The sequence below is a fragment of the Arachis ipaensis genome, chromosome B1, assembly GCF_059453495.1.
Source record: "Arachis ipaensis isolate K30076 ecotype BB chromosome B1, ASM5945349v1, whole genome shotgun sequence".
NCBI lineage: Eukaryota > Viridiplantae > Streptophyta > Magnoliopsida > Fabales > Fabaceae > Arachis > Arachis ipaensis.
This window is the reverse complement of record NC_142436.1, coordinates 13,585,614-13,603,458: the sequence shown is the minus strand read 5'-3', so window position 1 is coordinate 13,603,458 and position 17,845 is coordinate 13,585,614. Positions and strand designations below refer to the sequence as shown.

General features: G+C 36.4%; 2 protein-coding genes and 1 pseudogene across 3 annotated transcripts; 2 read left to right on the top strand and 1 right to left on the bottom strand.

Moving 5' to 3' along the window:
* Positions 1–613: 613 nt before the first annotated feature.
* Positions 614–4,640, bottom strand: LOC107646691 (uncharacterized; annotated as a pseudogene). Its single transcript, XR_015902235.1, has 9 exons — positions 4,504–4,640; positions 3,588–3,656; positions 2,791–3,247; positions 2,274–2,705; positions 1,983–2,184; positions 1,645–1,752; positions 1,422–1,559; positions 1,268–1,337; positions 614–886 (listed from the first exon to the last, which is right to left on the bottom strand). The product of XR_015902235.1 is annotated as an uncharacterized LOC107646691 (transcript).
* Positions 4,641–8,442: 3,802 nt separating this feature from the next.
* On the top strand, positions 8,443–8,859 carry LOC148575770 (zinc finger BED domain-containing protein RICESLEEPER 3-like). The gene has a single exon (XM_088502543.1). The coding sequence runs from the start codon at positions 8,443–8,445 to the stop codon at positions 8,857–8,859; it is 417 nt and encodes a 138-aa protein (XP_088358669.1).
* A 7,486-nt stretch (positions 8,860–16,345) lies between these two features.
* On the top strand, positions 16,346–17,251 carry LOC107646667 (uncharacterized). The gene has a single exon (XM_016350837.1). The coding sequence runs from the start codon at positions 16,346–16,348 to the stop codon at positions 17,249–17,251; it is 906 nt and encodes a 301-aa protein (XP_016206323.1).
* The last annotated feature ends 594 nt before the right edge of the window (positions 17,252–17,845 follow it).

Sequence of the window (17,845 nt, the reverse complement as noted above, 5' to 3'; positions counted from 1 at the left end):
GGTTAAACTTTTATCAAAAGATTTGTTTTAAGTGATTTTTTCAAAAAAAAATTAAAAATATAAATAATTTTATATAAAAATATCTTTTTATTTAACCATTATCTTTAGATACAATAATATAAAAAATTTAATATAATTTCTAAAAAAATAGTATTTTTATTATTAAAATTTTGTTAAATATATTAAAAAATAAAAAGATTTATTTTTAATAATTTTTTTTGTAACAACTCAATGACATTCAAATTGTGCTAATTTGTTTCCTGGATAATATAAAAATTACTAAAATCTTTATCTGACGAAAGCCAATTCTCGTTGGATCTATATCATCTGTTCATATGTGCTATTTATTGAGTACCGAAAAGTCGAAAACACGGTCCATAGACAATTAATTAACCATATATAAAGAAACCAATTAAAGTATTTGGATTTTTTTTTTTTGGTGACATTAAAGTATTTGGATTAATTTGTCTATTACTACTTTAAAGCTTTAACAAATGTGAATGTTTAGTCACCAAAAAAAATGTGAATGTTTTATTGAAAATTATAGGATAATATAACTTGAAAATTATAGGATCCTTGTAAACCAAGTGGATAGTGTTCTTGTTGGGTTTGGTGCACAAAATACATATAAAGATGATTAAACAAAATCCTTAATGATTGTCTCTCTATTTCCTTTTTACACCCAAACAGCACCATCGCTTGTTTCCTTGAACTATAGAAATTAGCATTCATTAACTTTTTTCCATCATCCCACAATTTATCATCATATCCAATAAAACCATCCCATATAATAAGCTAGGCAAGCAATAAAACTCCTATGCTGATTTCGTACAAAATTCATGGCGCAAAGCTTCCTCCAGTTTTTGGAATATAGCTGCAAACATCCCTGCAAAGAGCACACCACAAGGCTAAATAATTTTTATTCACTCAACCCATAGGAAGGCTGCAACAGTTAAAACTGCAGGAGTCAATGTAAAAGGCTGCAACACTGCAAATCATGTGAGGAGCCGACTCGCACAAGAATAAAAGATGATAAATCCATTGAAGGCACGGAAAAATAATAATATTGAACGTGTTTATATAATTCAGAGGAAGCACTCATTCATAAAATTTATCCTTTCAATTGACCACTGGCTTTTCAGCAAGAGAGGGAAATAACGCATAACTCCAAAGTCATTTATAGAGTCGGCTAGAGACTAATACCACTAAAACAACGAGAAATTTATTTAGAACAATACGAATTGGAAACTAAGACCAGTGAAAAAACCTGATAATGGGCTACTTCTATCCTGCAATGAACCCTTCACTAACAATGTCCCAGGGATCTGCTGAAAAACCTATTAGACGGATCAAATAATGTAAGGTTAATGTCACTTCTTCCAATCAAATCATTTTTAAAGCCAGTGAACAAGCAATCTTACCAAAATACGAAGGCTCCACCTATCAGAAGATCTTGGTCCATTTGAAGTCTCTCCTGTAGGTTGAAAACTGATGGATTTATTGATAACAGGTGAATGATTCTTCAAGACTGAATCACATTCATCTTTGGATGCTACAACCTATTGAAATGCAATCATGCTTAACAGGCACAGCCATCACAAGGAAACCAAATCAAAATCTGAGACTTAGAGGAAGTAGTCTTACATCCACTGTGAAAGCAGAGGTATTCAGTGTACATGACAGGCCATGCATAGAGAAGTAAGATTTTACAGCTTCCAATACATTAATGGCACCATGTTGGCGCGGAAGACCCTGAAAAATAAATTTGATTCATGTAATCTAAAATTAGGTGCAACGCAAAATGTGTAAGACATGCAACAATATATGGTATAGGCTCAACTGATAAGCATTTGAAGACAACTTTGCATCTATTTCAAATAAAGGAAGACATCTGCCAGAGACGAAACACAAGTGGAAAATTTCTTTAGTTTTGTCACTGTAATAATTATACAGTTGCCAGACTGAAAAAGAATATACCATACCTCAAGCATGAAGGACATGTTCTTCTGAGGCAAAGAAATCGATGGCTTCTGTATGGGTGGCAAGAAAGACCAAGCAAGCCCCCATCTGGATGTTCTGCCCTGGACAAATTCAGTCGTCTTCACTATGGTGACACCAACCTCCCAAAGTTTTGAAACAAGGGACTTGAGACTTGATTTTCTGCCTACCATTGAAGTGAACCACCTATGACCACATCAAAATAAATGAGCATGATTTTATTACAGGTAAAACAACATCGACAGAATGATATTTCTTATGTGAAAAAGTAATACCGAAACTGATGCTTCAGCACAACACTGTCTTCAATAATTCGAGCAACGAAGGCCTTCTCACCGCCAGGACAAACCATTTCCTTGGAAGTGCCACCGCAAGAAGTTTTTGGATTAAGTCCTGCTTCCTCCAAGCTTTCAAAGAAGGGTGGATTACACATGCAGAAATCAAATTTCTCATCATCCCTGACTACTCCAAGAAGTATGGGGGTCCATCATAGTTCTTATTCTCATGGACATTTGAATGAAGAGGTAATGAAGACAAAGACGGCCCTACCTCTTGGCAAATATCTATCCTGGTTCCACCATCATGGAACCCTTCAAGACACGGAGCCTTTTCGTTGTCTTCAACTTTTCTAATCTCAATCGACTCGGCAATATGTGGATTACTGTTAACATTCCTGGTGGCCCACTCAATTGCGACATCAGTCACATCTTCATATAAACAAAGTTGCGTTACAAAATGCATTTTCATTTCATCAAACACATAATGTGCATAAACAGATAAAAGACAAGATACCTGATCCAACAAAGGTCCAACCAAAAAGGGAAGCGCCAAGAAGCGGGTAAATGCAATTGGCGCCAGTGCCAATATCAAAACCCCTAACCTTCCCTTGCTGAGAAGAAATGAGGTTGGTTGGAATGATGTGAGAAGAGAGAAGGTCGTTGAGCCAGTGGATGTAGTTGGACCTGTTGGGGACAGTAGGGCAGAGGTGGCCGTCAGGGATCTGCCAGTGGAGGGAGTGGTCGTGAAGGAGGAGGACGCGGGTGAGTTCGCGGGTGGCGTTGAAGTCGGTCCAGTCGAGGAAAGGCCGGGCGGCGCCGCCGTGTGTGGAATAGTTGACGTAGCGACGGAAGGAAGGGTAGAGAGAAGCCAAGTGAGCGAAGTCTGGTGGGGTCTCAGCGTACTTGTTGTCTGGGTGAATGGTAGGTCGTTGCTTCTCTCTCTTCCTCTTCTTTCCAATTCCCCCCATAATCTTCAACAACAAACCCCAGAGAGCACATAATAATGTTCCAGGCCAAAAGTGTTCTATATTTGTATTTTAATTATTTTAATTATTAAAAAAATACTTATAAAAAAAGAGTTTTGTTATCCTGTGTTCTAAGAACATTGCTTAAGTATATTATAAAAAATATTTTAATATGATATACATATAAAATTATTTTATCACAGTGTATTAAAATTAAATTCATGTTATAATAAGAAGAAAAATCCACAATAAAGAATTTGTATGAAGACTTGGAGAGAACCATGTAGTGTTTAATTTACGAAAGATTATTAGAGACAACAATATGGATATTGAGAAATGCACTTACCTTCAGCTATCTTGCCAAAATTCGAAAATTCCTTTTGCAAAGTAGTCTCACCAGTAGTATATGGCAAATCTGCCTCCAAATAATTACAAATTGAAGTTACTATAAAGTACATTTAAAGCTCCAAAAGAAACAAAGTGCTCAAGCATGTAGATATCACAAGGAAAAAAATTACTTAAGGCATACAAAAAGATTACAGAAGACTCCACCAAATAATCCCTCAGAATTATGTAGATTAAACCTAAACAGAAGCTTAGAATTTGATAACAATGTTTCACTGTGTTACTGGAAGCCCATCTGTCTAGAAGTTGAAAGCATATAAGATAAAATGATTTATTAAAAGGAAGGGTACAAATGTGAAAAACAGAGATCCCACAACCTTGCATACAGATCACTCTAACAAGCTTAAAGAAAAGATTGGAAGTTTGCATGTAATTATCACCAATTCAATTCCTAACATCATGCATACAAATCCATCAGCAGTTACATCTGTTTGCCCACTATGATTTAATGTCAGCAAACACTCACAAATTTATCAGGGGCCAATCAAAAACCACTCCAACAATTTAGGCAAGATATCCACCACATTAATAATACTCCTTCAAATGACTAAGTTTCAGCTGCCTATACATTTTTGTAATATAAAATCCCTCGAAATTGCATTGGGCGTACACTTTTGTGCTACCCACATAAAAAAACTGCATTGCATCCTATGGGGTGGAGAATTTCTAACAAGCCTTCGCATAAAAATCGCTACTTTGCAAAGAAAAAGGATAAAAAGATTTGCTTGTTCTGAAGCGTGTGAAAGCCGAAAAAGACTCAATCAACAAGAGAGAGAGAGAAGGGCATGCAAGGCACATGAACAGCTAAAACAAATAGCATAACATAGCAGAGAGAGAGAGAGAGATGAGATGATTACTCTTAACAAGGATTTTGCTTGCAAGAGGATAGGAATGAGGTGCGAACTTGAGAAAAGAAGATTGCTGTGTGCGGAATTCTGCTCTAACGCTTGCAAAGGGCTTTGGGTATACAGGGAACGAAGCCAGCATCATGTTCATCAAATCAGTGCAGTTGTTACTTCTTCAGATCACAGCAGCCACAAAAATCCTCAGTCACCAGAGCTCTAGTGTCCAAATTCCCAAACTGTGTGAATTGTGACCTGGGAAATGGGAGTGGAATTGGAAGCCATGTTTCTTACTTTCTTAGGTTTTTGGGCTTGCTTGGCTAAACTTTTATCAAAAGATTTGTTTCAAGCATAGTTATCATAATCGAACCGTTAATCAACCGGGTTATATGATTGGGTCACTGGGTTATTGGTTCAATCGGTGGGTCATTGATTCACCTGATTAACTTAATCATAATTAAAAAAATATAAAATTACATAAATAAAATTAAAATAATGTCTTAAAACTTAAAATGCAAGTCTTTACAAACATTAATAATTTAATATAAAGTCTTAAACGTAACTAATAATCTAAAAAATAGATAATAAACTAGTCTCTAGTACAAAATATCCTCTCAATTTAAATCAACAAGAACAAGTAAAAGATAACACAATCACTGATGAGGCTGGCGTTTCTGATGGGGTTTGAGATGAAGACATTTTTAAAATTCTAGCAAAAGAAACCAAAAATGTTTTCAGCAACAAAAGATTAAGGGCTTGTTTGGGTGAGCTTCTAAGAAAAGATCTTTTTTCGAGTTATCTTTTTTTAAAAGATCTTATGGAGAAATGGAGAAGTAAAAGTAATTTTATATTTTGATATCTCATACAAAAAGATCTTTTTATCTATCAATTATGTTTGGGTATAACAATATAAAAGTACTTTTTTGTTTATTTATTACATGAAAAACATCTTTTTTTTTAAGATAAAAAATATCTTTTAAAAAAAGATGTAAATTACAGCTTCTCAAAAAAGATATTTTTTTTATTTTTCTAGTGCTTTTACTTTTACTACTAGAAATTTGCCAAACACGCTAAAAAATAAAAAAAAGATATTTTTTCATTGAAAAAAAGATCTTTTTTGAACAGAATAATGGCGCCCAAACAAGCACTAAATTAAATCAGTTTTTAAGCAACACAGCAACCACCACCATTCCACCAAAGTTCACTGACTTTGTGATTCAACAAAGTGAACAAACAGCAATTCAAAAAAAGCACCAGCAACAAACAATAGCAGCTCTAAAAAACACAGCAACTCTAAAACACAGCAACCAGCAACAAACAACAACACTAAAAAACAAAATGCAACATCAGCAGCCACCAGATTCAAGTTCAACAATAATTCTAACTAAAGTAATAACCACCAGATTCAATAACAACTCTAAAAAATCAAATACAATAGTAATAACCACTAGATTCAATAACAATACTAACTAAAATATGCTCAGCTTCAACAACTCTAAAATTCAATTACAAATTTACAACAGTCAACAGCAACACCAGGTTCAGTATTCAACAATTCCAGTGAAAGACCAGGGTCAAAAACTTGAAGGGAGCTCACCTGGATAACTGGTTCCTAGACTGCGACCAAGAAGATGACCACCACCACCCGACTGACCCGAGGGAGCAGATGCAGAGCCAGAGATGCTGCCTGATTTCTGTCTTCCGTGAGCTTTCTGCCGCTGACGAAGTGAACACAGGGCAGGAGCACGGGACCGCGACGACGACGAGGTGAGAGACTGATAGAGCGACAGGGTGAGGGCGTGAGGCCGTGACCGAGAGAGACCGATAGTGACGAGGTGAGTGGAGAGGTGATGAAGTGACGAGATGAGGGGAGACACGATGGAGAGACGAGGTGAGGGCGAGGGTGAGCGACTGCCGAGTGCCGACGACGAAGGAGCAGAGAGACGAGGCTGGGGGGTTCCACACTTCCCCTGGAATCAGATTGATTTCTCAATTCTCATATTTGAATCTATGGGGTGAGGGGGGGGGGAATAGCATTAGGGTTTCGTTGAAAGGGGAGTAGGGCTGGCAATACATACCCTACCCTACCCGGCCCAATCCGTTCGGGTAGGGTAGAGTGCGGTTCGGGAAGGCCTACGGGTAGGGTAGGGTAGGGTTAGGGTGTACCCTACCCTACCCTATCCGTACCCCCCATATATAACATGTTTTTAAAAATTTATATGCATAGTGAAGGAGGTGAGAGTTAAACCCTCAACCTCCTTCATGTGTAGCAAGTAAGTAACCACTAAGTTAGTTACTTACTTTGATAATATATTGCATTTGTATATTTATAAAGTTACCATAAAATAAAATTTAAACAAAAATAAAAATCATATATATAATTCAAGATTCAGAAATCACTCATTAGAAACCCTAAGACTATGTGGGAGGCTGGTACTCTGGTAGCGCCATTTCTTTCCAAGTTTCTTCCCAAGCCAAAAGCCTCAGACCTCGGTGCTCCATTTCCCCAACTCTCCTTCTTCGTTCCTCGTTCCTCCATTGTCGCCACTCTTCTTCCTCCTTTGTGCTCTCCTCGTAATGCTGCTGATTCGTGACCTTCTCTCCTCTCTATGCTGCTGCTCTGTTTTCTTCTTGGCATGTACTTTACGTTTGAATCTGTGAAAATTGGGGCTTTACTGGTGGTGAATCATAAGTCTTTCATGCTAGAGTTTGATTAGATGATGTGATTGGTAGCTGTAGGGAAGTAGCTATACCAAAAATAAGAGAGAGAGAAAAAATAAAAACCAAGTTCATGTAATTATTCGGTCCTACTATTACAGTTTATGCAATATCCATGTGTATATATATGCCTTAGCATTACACCATAATTATCTGTATTATTTAGTTTTATTCAATACTTGCTGTGTCCAACTAGCTTAGTTTTGTTTTCTTGGAATGTAAATACTTGAATTGATCAAATTTGTTGCTTCAGATTTACAGTTGATGTGAATGCAATATATATTGAAAAATTGTATTCTTAAATATTATCCTAAAAAAAATTTAATTTTACGATGATAAAAAAATAAGGCCCTCAAATAAGTTGGGGTCAGAACTTGGCAAAATTTTTCAATATGAAGTCAGGTCATAAAAGAAATTTTCAATTTTTATAAAAGGATATTATTTTTTTTAAGGACAGAAACTTGTAATTGAAAGAAAAAGCGAAAGGATATTATTTTTTATAATAATTTTCAGCTTTACTTATGTTCCTGCTCCTCATTCAAGTGAAGTTTTCTCTAATGCATTAATGAAAGTTTTGTTGGAGTGGAACTTAGATAGAAAATTATCAACTATTACATTGGATAATTGTTCTACAAATGATACTATGATTGATGTGTTGTTGGGACGTTTAGATTCAAATTATTTGTTGTTAGGGGGTAAGTTATTGCATATGCGTTGCTGTACTCATATTTTAAACTTAATTGTGAAGGATGGTTTCAATTAGTTAAAGAAAATGTGGAGAAAATTCGTAATAGTGTGGTGTATTGGACTTCAACTAGTAAAAGACATGAAACCTTTGTGAGTTGGTGTAGTAAGTCAGGTGTTTCCTTTACCAAAAAATTATCTCTTGATTATATGACTAGATGGAATTCCACTTATGTGAGGTTAGAAACTGCATGGTTGTACATAGATGTCTTTGCTCGACTAAAACAAAAAGACCCCAATTATAAAAGTGTGCCAAGTAATGAGGAATGGGAACTTGCAAAAGAAATTTGTGGTAAATTAAAACTTTTTTATGATGTGACTCAGTTGTTTTCTGGAACTCAAGTTCCAACTGCCAACATTTACTTTAATAAAGTATGTGAGATACATGTTGGATTGGAAAAATAGGTTGTTTCTCCTAACCTAGTTATTAGTAGCATGGCATGTATGATGAAGAGAAAGTTTGATAAGTATTGAGAAGAAATTCATGGCATTATGGGTGTTGCTGCAATTCTAGATCCTAGGTATAAGCTTGATGGGTTTGAATATAAGTTTGCTAGGGTATGTGAAGATCCTAATGAATGCACAAGGAAAGTTGAGAGAATCAAACAAGCATGTTATGAGTTACTTCATGAATATCAAAAGAATACATCTAATTCAAGCAATATGTCAATGGAATCTACACAAGAGCTTAGGGTTAATGCAGATGAAGATGATGATGTTGGTTATCAATTGTATATTAGACAAAAGAAGAAGGAAAAAGGTTCATTTGTGAAGACGGAATTTGATCACTATGTAGAGGAAGATGTTCATCCTTTAACTCCTGATTTTGATATATTAGCCTGGTGGAAGATAAATGGAGTTAGGTTTCCAACTCTTCAGAAAATTTCAAGAGACATATTTGCTATTTGATAAACCATTATTTTATGGTTTATCTTGTGTCTAATTGAGTGGTTTCACCAAGTCTTCACCCACTTATTCATACTAATTGCATGATTTTATAATTCCTTCCTAATATTATTCTATGGTTGAAAACTTGCTACCTAGAGATCTTTAATTTATATATTTTAATTCTCCTTTATACCATTCGATGCCGTGATCCGTGTGTTAAGTGTTTCAGGCTTTATAGGGCAGGAATGGCTTAGAGAATGGAGAGCAAGCTTGCAAAAATGGAAGAAACACAAGAAACTAAGGAGATGACCAGCGAACACTAACGCGTGCGCATGGCTCACGCGAACGCGCGGAATAGAGAAAATCGCAGCGACGTGAACGCGTGCCTGACGCGTACGCGTGGATAGGAGTCTGCACGAATGACGCGAACGCGTGAACGACGCGCTCGCGTGACAAGGAAAATCGCTAAATGATGCGAATGCATGGACGACGCATACGCGTGACCTGCGCGATCTGCAGAATTAACAGAAAATGCTGGGGGCGATTTCGGGCCACGTTCTAACCCAATTTTTGGTCCAAAAACACATAATAAAGCCAGAGAATGTGCAAAAACTCAGAAAGTATCAACACACATTAAGATACATTCTTATTAGGATAGTTTTAAGGTTTTCTCTACATTTATAGTTAATTAGTTTTATGCTTTTAGATATTGAAGAAGTCATTACTTCCGTTGAAGATATCATTCTAATTTGTTTACTCTGTCCCTTACTCTTCCATATCCTTATTTACTTTATTTAAGAGTTATAATTGGATTATTTTCATGAATTGTTAGTGCAGAGAATTACTTTTCCTTTTTATTAATTTTAAATCCTTATTTTATTTAATTTCATCATGGCTTCTTATATTTTTATGAGCGTTACATTCATGTCAATGGAGTAGATTCCATACTTGACATGGGGGTTGTTTAAAAGGAGACACTTGAGTTGGAAGGCTTACGTGTTGATTAATCTGTACGTTGTTGGCTAGTTCTGTATTTACTAACGCTAGACCTTCCTAAGGGAGAGGACTAGGATTTGCGAATAAGGGTTAGCTTAATCACTTGACTTTCCTTTATTTAGTAAGGGTTAACTAAGTGAAAATAACCACCTCTTTAATACTACACCTAAGAGATCCCAACAAGGATAGAACTTCCAGTTAATCATTCCCCCAGTCAAGGCTTTTTAATTAGAATATCAATAATTATTCTTAGTTTATTTTTATTGCTTCAATTTACAATTATTTGATTGCTCATTATTCAACTCTCAAAACTCTCGAAAAATTCCTAATTAATAAAATAGCATACTTTCTCGCAACTCATTGGGAGACGACCTGGGATTCATACTCCTAGTATTTTTATTCTAAAATTTTTGTGACACCCTTTCTAAATTGGTGAGGCGAATTTTAGCTGGTTAAGAGCTATACTTGCAACGCTGCTCTCTTATTTGAAAATCTCTTAATTGGCCTAACTTCTGTCACGCACCACTATTCCTGTGTCTACTGTTGCTTCTGAGTCTTCTTTTAGCACAAGTGGTCGTATAATTGCTACTCATCGTGGTAGTCTTCATGAAGATACGGTAGAAGCTCTTATGTGCAATCAAAATTGGTTGTGGGTAGAATATTATAAAAGAGGTTATTTATGTTTTCAAGTTTTGTAATTTGTTTAGAAATTATAATTATGTTAAAATTATATATAATAAAATTGTTGTATTTGATTTTTAGGTGGAAAATCTGATTATCAAACTGCTAATGAAGATGATGATGCATTTTCTGAACTGACGGAAGAATAATGTTGCAAGAACTTGGAATTAAAAGAAATGTTTGAAGACATTTATCTTTGTTTATGTTATTTTAATTTTATTAAGAACTTGATAATTATGCTATTTGTAATTTTATGTTCGATTTGTTTAGAACTTTATTGTGTTTAATTTTAATTTAAATTTAGTTTTTTATTTTATTAATATAACAATATGTATGTTTGTAATTTTATGTTGAATTTATTTAAGATTTTATTGTCTTTTATTTTAATTTGAATTTAGTTGTTTATTTTTTATTTTATTAATATGTATGAAATTTAGAATGATTGAGTTTTATATTTATTTTTAAAAAAAATTAATATTTCTGCGGGTAGGGTAGGGTTTTGTAATTTAGGGTGCGGGTAGGGTACGGGTTGAGAGATTCTCAACCCGCGGGTAGGGTAGGGTAGAGTTTTATTGAGATTTTCTACTCGCAGGTAGGGTTAGGGTAGGGTCCAAACCCTACGCTATCCTATCCATTGCCAGCCCTAAAGGGGAGGGGTCTGAAAACCAAATGACGCCGTTTCCATTTGTTTTTTTTTTTTTTTAAAAGTACAACCTGAACCGGGTTGAATTAACCGGTCGGATTACCAGTTTTAACGAAAATCCGTCAAGTCGAACCGGATTCCACTGCGTTCCATGCATAATTGGTTCGACGAGTGACTCGGCCCGACCAAATAATCGGGTGACCAAATTTCCAGTCGAACCAGTCGGGTCGAGCCAGATTTGATAACTATAATTTTAAGTGATTTTTTCAAAAAAATTTTAAAAAATAAAAATAATTTTATATTTAAATATTTTACTACGTACCTCTTCGAATGAGTGTAACGATTTGTTACACCGTTTCACATAGTTGAACAAAGAGAACTGGCGGACGCCGCGTAGTTCTTTCCTTGTAGGAATCGCTTTCTTTCTAAACTATTAATGATAATTATAATATGAGACCACCAAGTAAAAATATTTTTTTATTTAATAATTATTTTTGGATACGATAATATAAAAAATTATTTATTTATAATATTAAAAATATCTTTTTAAATAAAAAATAAAAAATATAAAAATTATAATTTTTAAAAGTTAATGTTTTTATTATTAAAATTTTGTTAAATATATTAAAAAATAAAAAGATTTATTTTTATTAAAATCTTTACCTGACGAAAGCCAATTTTCGTTGAATCTATATAATCTATTTATTTTTCTTTACTTTTTAACTAAAATGAATCCTCTCTTCTCTCTCTTTTAGGAACCTCTTCTAAGGTTTGAGAAGAGTAGCGTACAAACATCCGTTTTATCGTATTCCGGTCCCACTAGCACTAATAGTGGAATGAATTTTTCTTGGCGATGTCCTGAAACAAACAAAATAGAGAATAAAACAGTACACGTAGATCTTGTAGAACATAAAGCAGAGGATGAAGAATCTCTTATAGTGTATGGCGAAGAAGACATAAGCGAAAGAATCAAAGAATGTCTGATAAGCATTATTGGAAGACTAGTCACAAACAAAAACATCAACATGGCATGAATCCAATCAGCTATGTACAATATATGGAAGAAACCAAAAGGATTCAGAGTCACTGAAGTCAAACCCAAAACTTACCAGTTCTTCTTCAAGAATGAGGCAGATCGAAATAGAGTTATAAGAGGTAACCCTTGAACCTTTAGAAATATCTGGCTTATAATAAATAAATGGGACAGGGATGTAGAAAAATAGGAACAAGAGCTTGAACATGTGGACATAAAAATGCAAATCTGGGATCTCCTATACAAAATGCTAAAACTTGGTAGAAAGATCACTGCTTGCATGGGAAAGGTCAAAGAGTGTGAGCTATTTGAAGTAGGAAAGGACCAAGAGAGGTTTATAAAGGCTACGGTAAAGATGAAAAAAGACACACCTTTCATGAAAGGCACAAATGTAGGAAGCAAGAAGGACGGCCTCACCTAGGTCAGTTTCAAGTTCGAAAAACCTCCAACCATATGCTATTATTGTGGCAGAACTGGCCATGAGGAAAACACTTGTGGCAAGGCAGAAAAAGATGAAACTGAGGGAAAGAAAAAATCCAAGAACTTAGGCCCCTGGTTAAAAGCTGAAATAGTAGGAAGCAAAGTGGAGAAAAAAGCTGAAGAAGAAGGAAAAACTGAACCAAACAAAGGCAAAAGAGAGGAACATCAAAGAAAGAAACTCACTGTTAAGCTGATGGAAAAACTGGCCACCCTGTCAATGTCGGACTCAATAGAGACTGACGTTAGAGAAGGGACAAGCCAGGCCCCTGCGATAACTCTACCAGGAACCTTCTCTCAACGAAAGGACCTGGAAGAAGTTAACAAAAAGGGGATAGAAATCCAAAAACTTTCAGATGAAGAAACAACACAAAGTGAAGATGCAAAAGAAGAAACAAGGAAAAAGAAAGAGAGCAATAGTCCAAAAGAACAGAACTGTAAATTGGAAGGAAATATGAAAAAAAAAACAAAAATTTCCAAGAAAATCTGATTGGAGTAGGAGAATCAGTCCTTAAAGAAATCACAAATCAAAATTCAAACAAAGAACAAACAATAGGGAGGAGATGAAAAAGACAAGCAAGAGAAGCCCCTACTAGCCCCAAATCGAAGATAGGAAAGGAAAACAAAAGCCCAAAGAAGAAGGCAAACCAAACAGAGGACATGGACATAGATGGAGAAGCAACACAATCAAAGAAGCAGACAAGGGACCCAACATCAAAAACGGCGGAGGCTGCTGGGTAGCCCTGCCAACAACAATGAAAATACTAAGCTAGAATTGCCGTGGGCTTGGGAACCCATGGACAATTAGAGCTCTAAATAAGCTCATTAAACAAAAAGCTCCCAACCTTGTTTTTCTCATGGAGACAAGGAAGAAGTCAGAAGAAATTATGAGGCTAAGGCTTAAGGGTAGAATGCAGAATATAGTTGGAATGGACTGAAATGGAGATGGAAGACAGAGAGGGGATGGGCTGGCAGTGCTATGGAACAGAGAGATTGAAGTCAACATAACCTCCATGTCAAAAAACCACATCGACATGGAGATATAAGTAAAGGGCAGCAACCACAAATGTAGAGCAACCAGATTTTATGGATGGCCAGAAAACCAAAATAAGCAAGCGAGCTGGGACCTATTGAGATCTCTTGGACAAGCATCATCAATGCCATGGGTGGTCTTCGGTGATTTTAACCAAGTGTTGAACCAACAAGAAAAATTAGGGGGAAGTCCAATCACATATGCTCAGGTAAAGGGATTTCAAGAAGTTGTCCAAACAAGCAAACTTCTTGACCTCGGCTTCGTAGGACACTCTTTTACATGGTCAAATGGGTAAGCGGGAAACAACAACATTCAAGAGCATTTGGACCAAGCAATGGCAACTCTTGACTGGAAAGAAGCCTTTCCAAAAATGACAATCCAACACCTAACAAGGTACAAATCAGATCACTGCCCAATCTTTCTTAACTTGTACGGGGAAACTAAGAGAAGGAAAAAGAGCCAACATAGGTTTAGATTCGAAGAGTTGTGGCTGACCAGCAAAGATTACGATCAAGTCGTGGAAGAAGCTTGGAAGGAGAGACCAGGAAACACAAAAGAAAAAAATAGAGCTTTGTGGTGAGAGATTGGACAGCTGGGGTCAAAGGATTTTTGGTGACATTCCAAAGAGAATTAAGAAGGCCGAAAAGGCTCTAGAACAGCTGAATAGCCTACCTCAAGATGAAGAAACACTGAGAAGAACAAAGATGGAAGAAGAAGAGCTGGATGATCTTATAAGGATGGAAGAAATATGGTGGAGCCAAAGGTCGAGAGCAAACTGGCTAAAATATGGGGATAAAAACACCAAATTTTACCACCATAAAGCCTCACAACGAAAGAGAAAGAATTGGGTGCAAGCTATAGTGGATGATACAGGAATCAAATACGAAAATGAAGAACAAATAGAAGGGGTAATGAGGAGTTTTTTTGAAAAGTTGTTCACAGCCGAGGAAACCTTTGAAGTGGAAGAAACAGTGAAAGTGGTTAGAGGCCGTATAAATGCAGAAAGGTTCAACATTCTCAATGTTGATTTTACCAAAGATGAAGTATACCAAGCGTTACAACATATGAATCCAACGAAAGCCCCGGGGTCGGATGAAATGTCAGCCCTATTATACCAAAAAATGTGGAAGTTTGTGGGAAACAAAGTAACCGAAACAGTTCTAAAAATCCTAAATGAGGGAGCTGATCCAAAGGAGATAAATCACACCTACATTTGCATGATTCCTAAAGTGGAGAAGCCAAGACACACGAGGGATTTTAGACCAATTTTGTTCTGCAATGTGATCCTCAAGCTGGCTACCGAAACAATGGCGAATAAGTTAAAGATTATCCTCCCTCAGATAATAGGGGAGAATCAAAGCGCTTTTGTCCCGAACAGACTTATAACGGACAATGGATTAATAGCCTTTGAAATCTTCCACTACATGAAGAAGAAGAAGACCTTAGGGAACAAAGGCTATGTAGGAATGAAGCTAGACATGGATAAAGCATATAATAGGGTGGAATGGGACTTCTTGAGGGCTATCCTAACGGCTATGGGATTTCCGGAAAGATGGATTCAGACCGTATGAAACTATGTGAGCTCAACCTCCTTCTCTATCCTACTCAATGGTACCCCCCACCAAAACCTTTCAGCTCTCGAGAGGATTACGACAGGGGGACCCCTTATCCCCCTACATCTTCATTCTATGCGCTGAAGTTTTGTCAGGAATTCTTGTAAAAGCACAAAACAGCAGGTTGATACAAGGGATTAAGATAACACGTAATGGATCGGAGACCAACCACTTATTCTTTCCTGATGACAACATCCTCTTTACAAGAACCTCGGATCGGGAGATACAAGCAGTAAAAGAAGCCCTGATTTCTTACCAACTTGCTTCAGGACAACGCATAAACTTGAACAAGTCGGAGATGGCTTTTAGCCGAAATGTGCCAACAAACAAACAAATTCTTATACAAGAGCGGATGGGGATAAAGGCTGTGGAAGGACACTCGAAGTACCTTGGACTCCCAACCTTTGTTGGAAGATCCAAGAAACAAGTTTGTGAATTCGTCCAGGATAGAGTGTGGAAGAAATTAAAGGGTTGGAAGGAAAAACTCCTCTTAAGAGTTGGGAAAAAGGAGCTAATCAAAGCGGTGATCCAATCAATACTCACTTATATAATGGGTTGCTTTCGATTACCAACAGGACTTTGCAACCACATTGTATCAATGACCAATAAATTCTATTGGGATCAAAAGACGGTGAAAGGAAAATACACTGGATAAAATGGGATAAACTTTGTCAGTCAAAATAAAATGGGGGATTGGGCTTTCGAGATATGGAGGCTTTCAATATGGCCCTGTTATCAAAGCAAGGGTGGAGGTTAATGAAGAACCCTGAGTCGCTGGCAGCCAAGACCCTCAGTAGCAGATATTACAATAGAAAAGATTTTCTGAGCTTAGACATGGGTTTCTCCCCAAGTTTCACATGGAGAAGCATATGGCAAGCAAGGGGTGTGCTGAAAAAAAAGGGGGATGCTGGAGAATTGGAAATGGTGAAACAGTGAAGATTTGGAAAGACCCTTGGCTCCCTAAACAAAACGGATCAAAACCATGGTCGACCCGAACAACATTGAACCCAAACGCAAGAGTAGCAGAACTAATGCTAGAAGAAGAAAAGGAGTGGAACACATATCTAATCAACCAGATCTTTCTACCCTTTGAGGCCCAGCTACACATTCCTATTCCTAGATTTGATCAAGTGGACTGCTTCTATTGGAAAAAAGCTAGAGATGGTGAATTCAGAGTAAAATTAGCCTACCATAAACTAAGAGTCCAAACCAGATCACAATCAGAGATTTCTAAAAGAGAACAAAGTGAAGAACAAACCTGGAAAGATGTTTGGAGAATAAGGACACCACCCAGAGCTGTGAATTTCCTCTGGAGACTTCTCCACAAGTCTCTCCTTAAAAAAAAGAACTTGAATAAGAGGGGGATAAATTTCTCTCCTTTGTGTCCGAGATGCTGGGAAGATACTGAATCTAAAGAACACATATCCAGGGAATGTTGGTTTGCTAGAAAATTCTGGTTTGTATCTCCATTCATCCTGAGATCAGAAACAGGAATAGAAATATTTCCAGATGTAAAAGAATGGGTCAAAGAAATGATGGAAAATATTCAGAGTGAAAAGAGGGGTCTGTTTTGTACCTTGTTACAGCAACTGTGGAGAGCGAAAAATTCCCTCGTCTTTGAGGAAAAATCGGCACCGACCGAGGAAGAAGTACAAAAATCTTGCATGTGCTTTGATGAATTTTGGAAAGCTCAGATGATAGAAAAAATAAAACGCCCAATAGAGAAGCCCCAAATCTCAGTGAACCAAAAGTGGAAATGCCCACCAACCAACATAATGAAGATTAATGTAGATGCAGTGGTCCCACACGACATTAATGGAGGAGTTGGTGTTGTAATTAGGGATGAGATGGGAATCATAATGGCATTAGCAACCAAGGAAATACCTTATCTGCTTGAAGCACATGAAGCGGAAGCATATGCAGCATTTTGGGATTGAATTTTGCAAACGACTACTGTTTCTCAAAGTTGATTCTAGCAAGTGATAACATGAAGGTAATGGATGATCTCAAACAGAGAAGGTGTTTTACTTCTTGTTTTGGAACCTTTATCACTAATGCTATTTCACTTATTAGAAATTTTAGAGCTCATGAGTTAGCAACTTTAGCTCTTACCAATCCAAGTTGCATGTGGATGGAAGATGCCCCAAGCCATGTCCAGAATCTGGCTTTGTTAGACGTTCTTCCTTTTTCTAAATGAACTTTTCTTTATTTCAAAAATATATCATCTATTCATATGTGCTATTTATTGAGTATCGAAAAAACGGTCCATAGAGAATTAATTAACCATATATAAAGAAACTAATTAAAGTATTTGGATTAATTTGTCTATTACAGTATCACTTTAAAGCTTTAACAAATGTGAATGTTTTATTGAAAATTATAGGATAATATAACTTGAAACCCCCTATTGGAACCATTAAAGTTGTCTTCTTTCGTAACTATAGCTTGCTTTCAACTTAACATGAAACTTTTTCTTTTGATAGAGAAAAGTAGTTTGAATCTTGTTTTGAAATTTTGCCCCGCTGTGATTC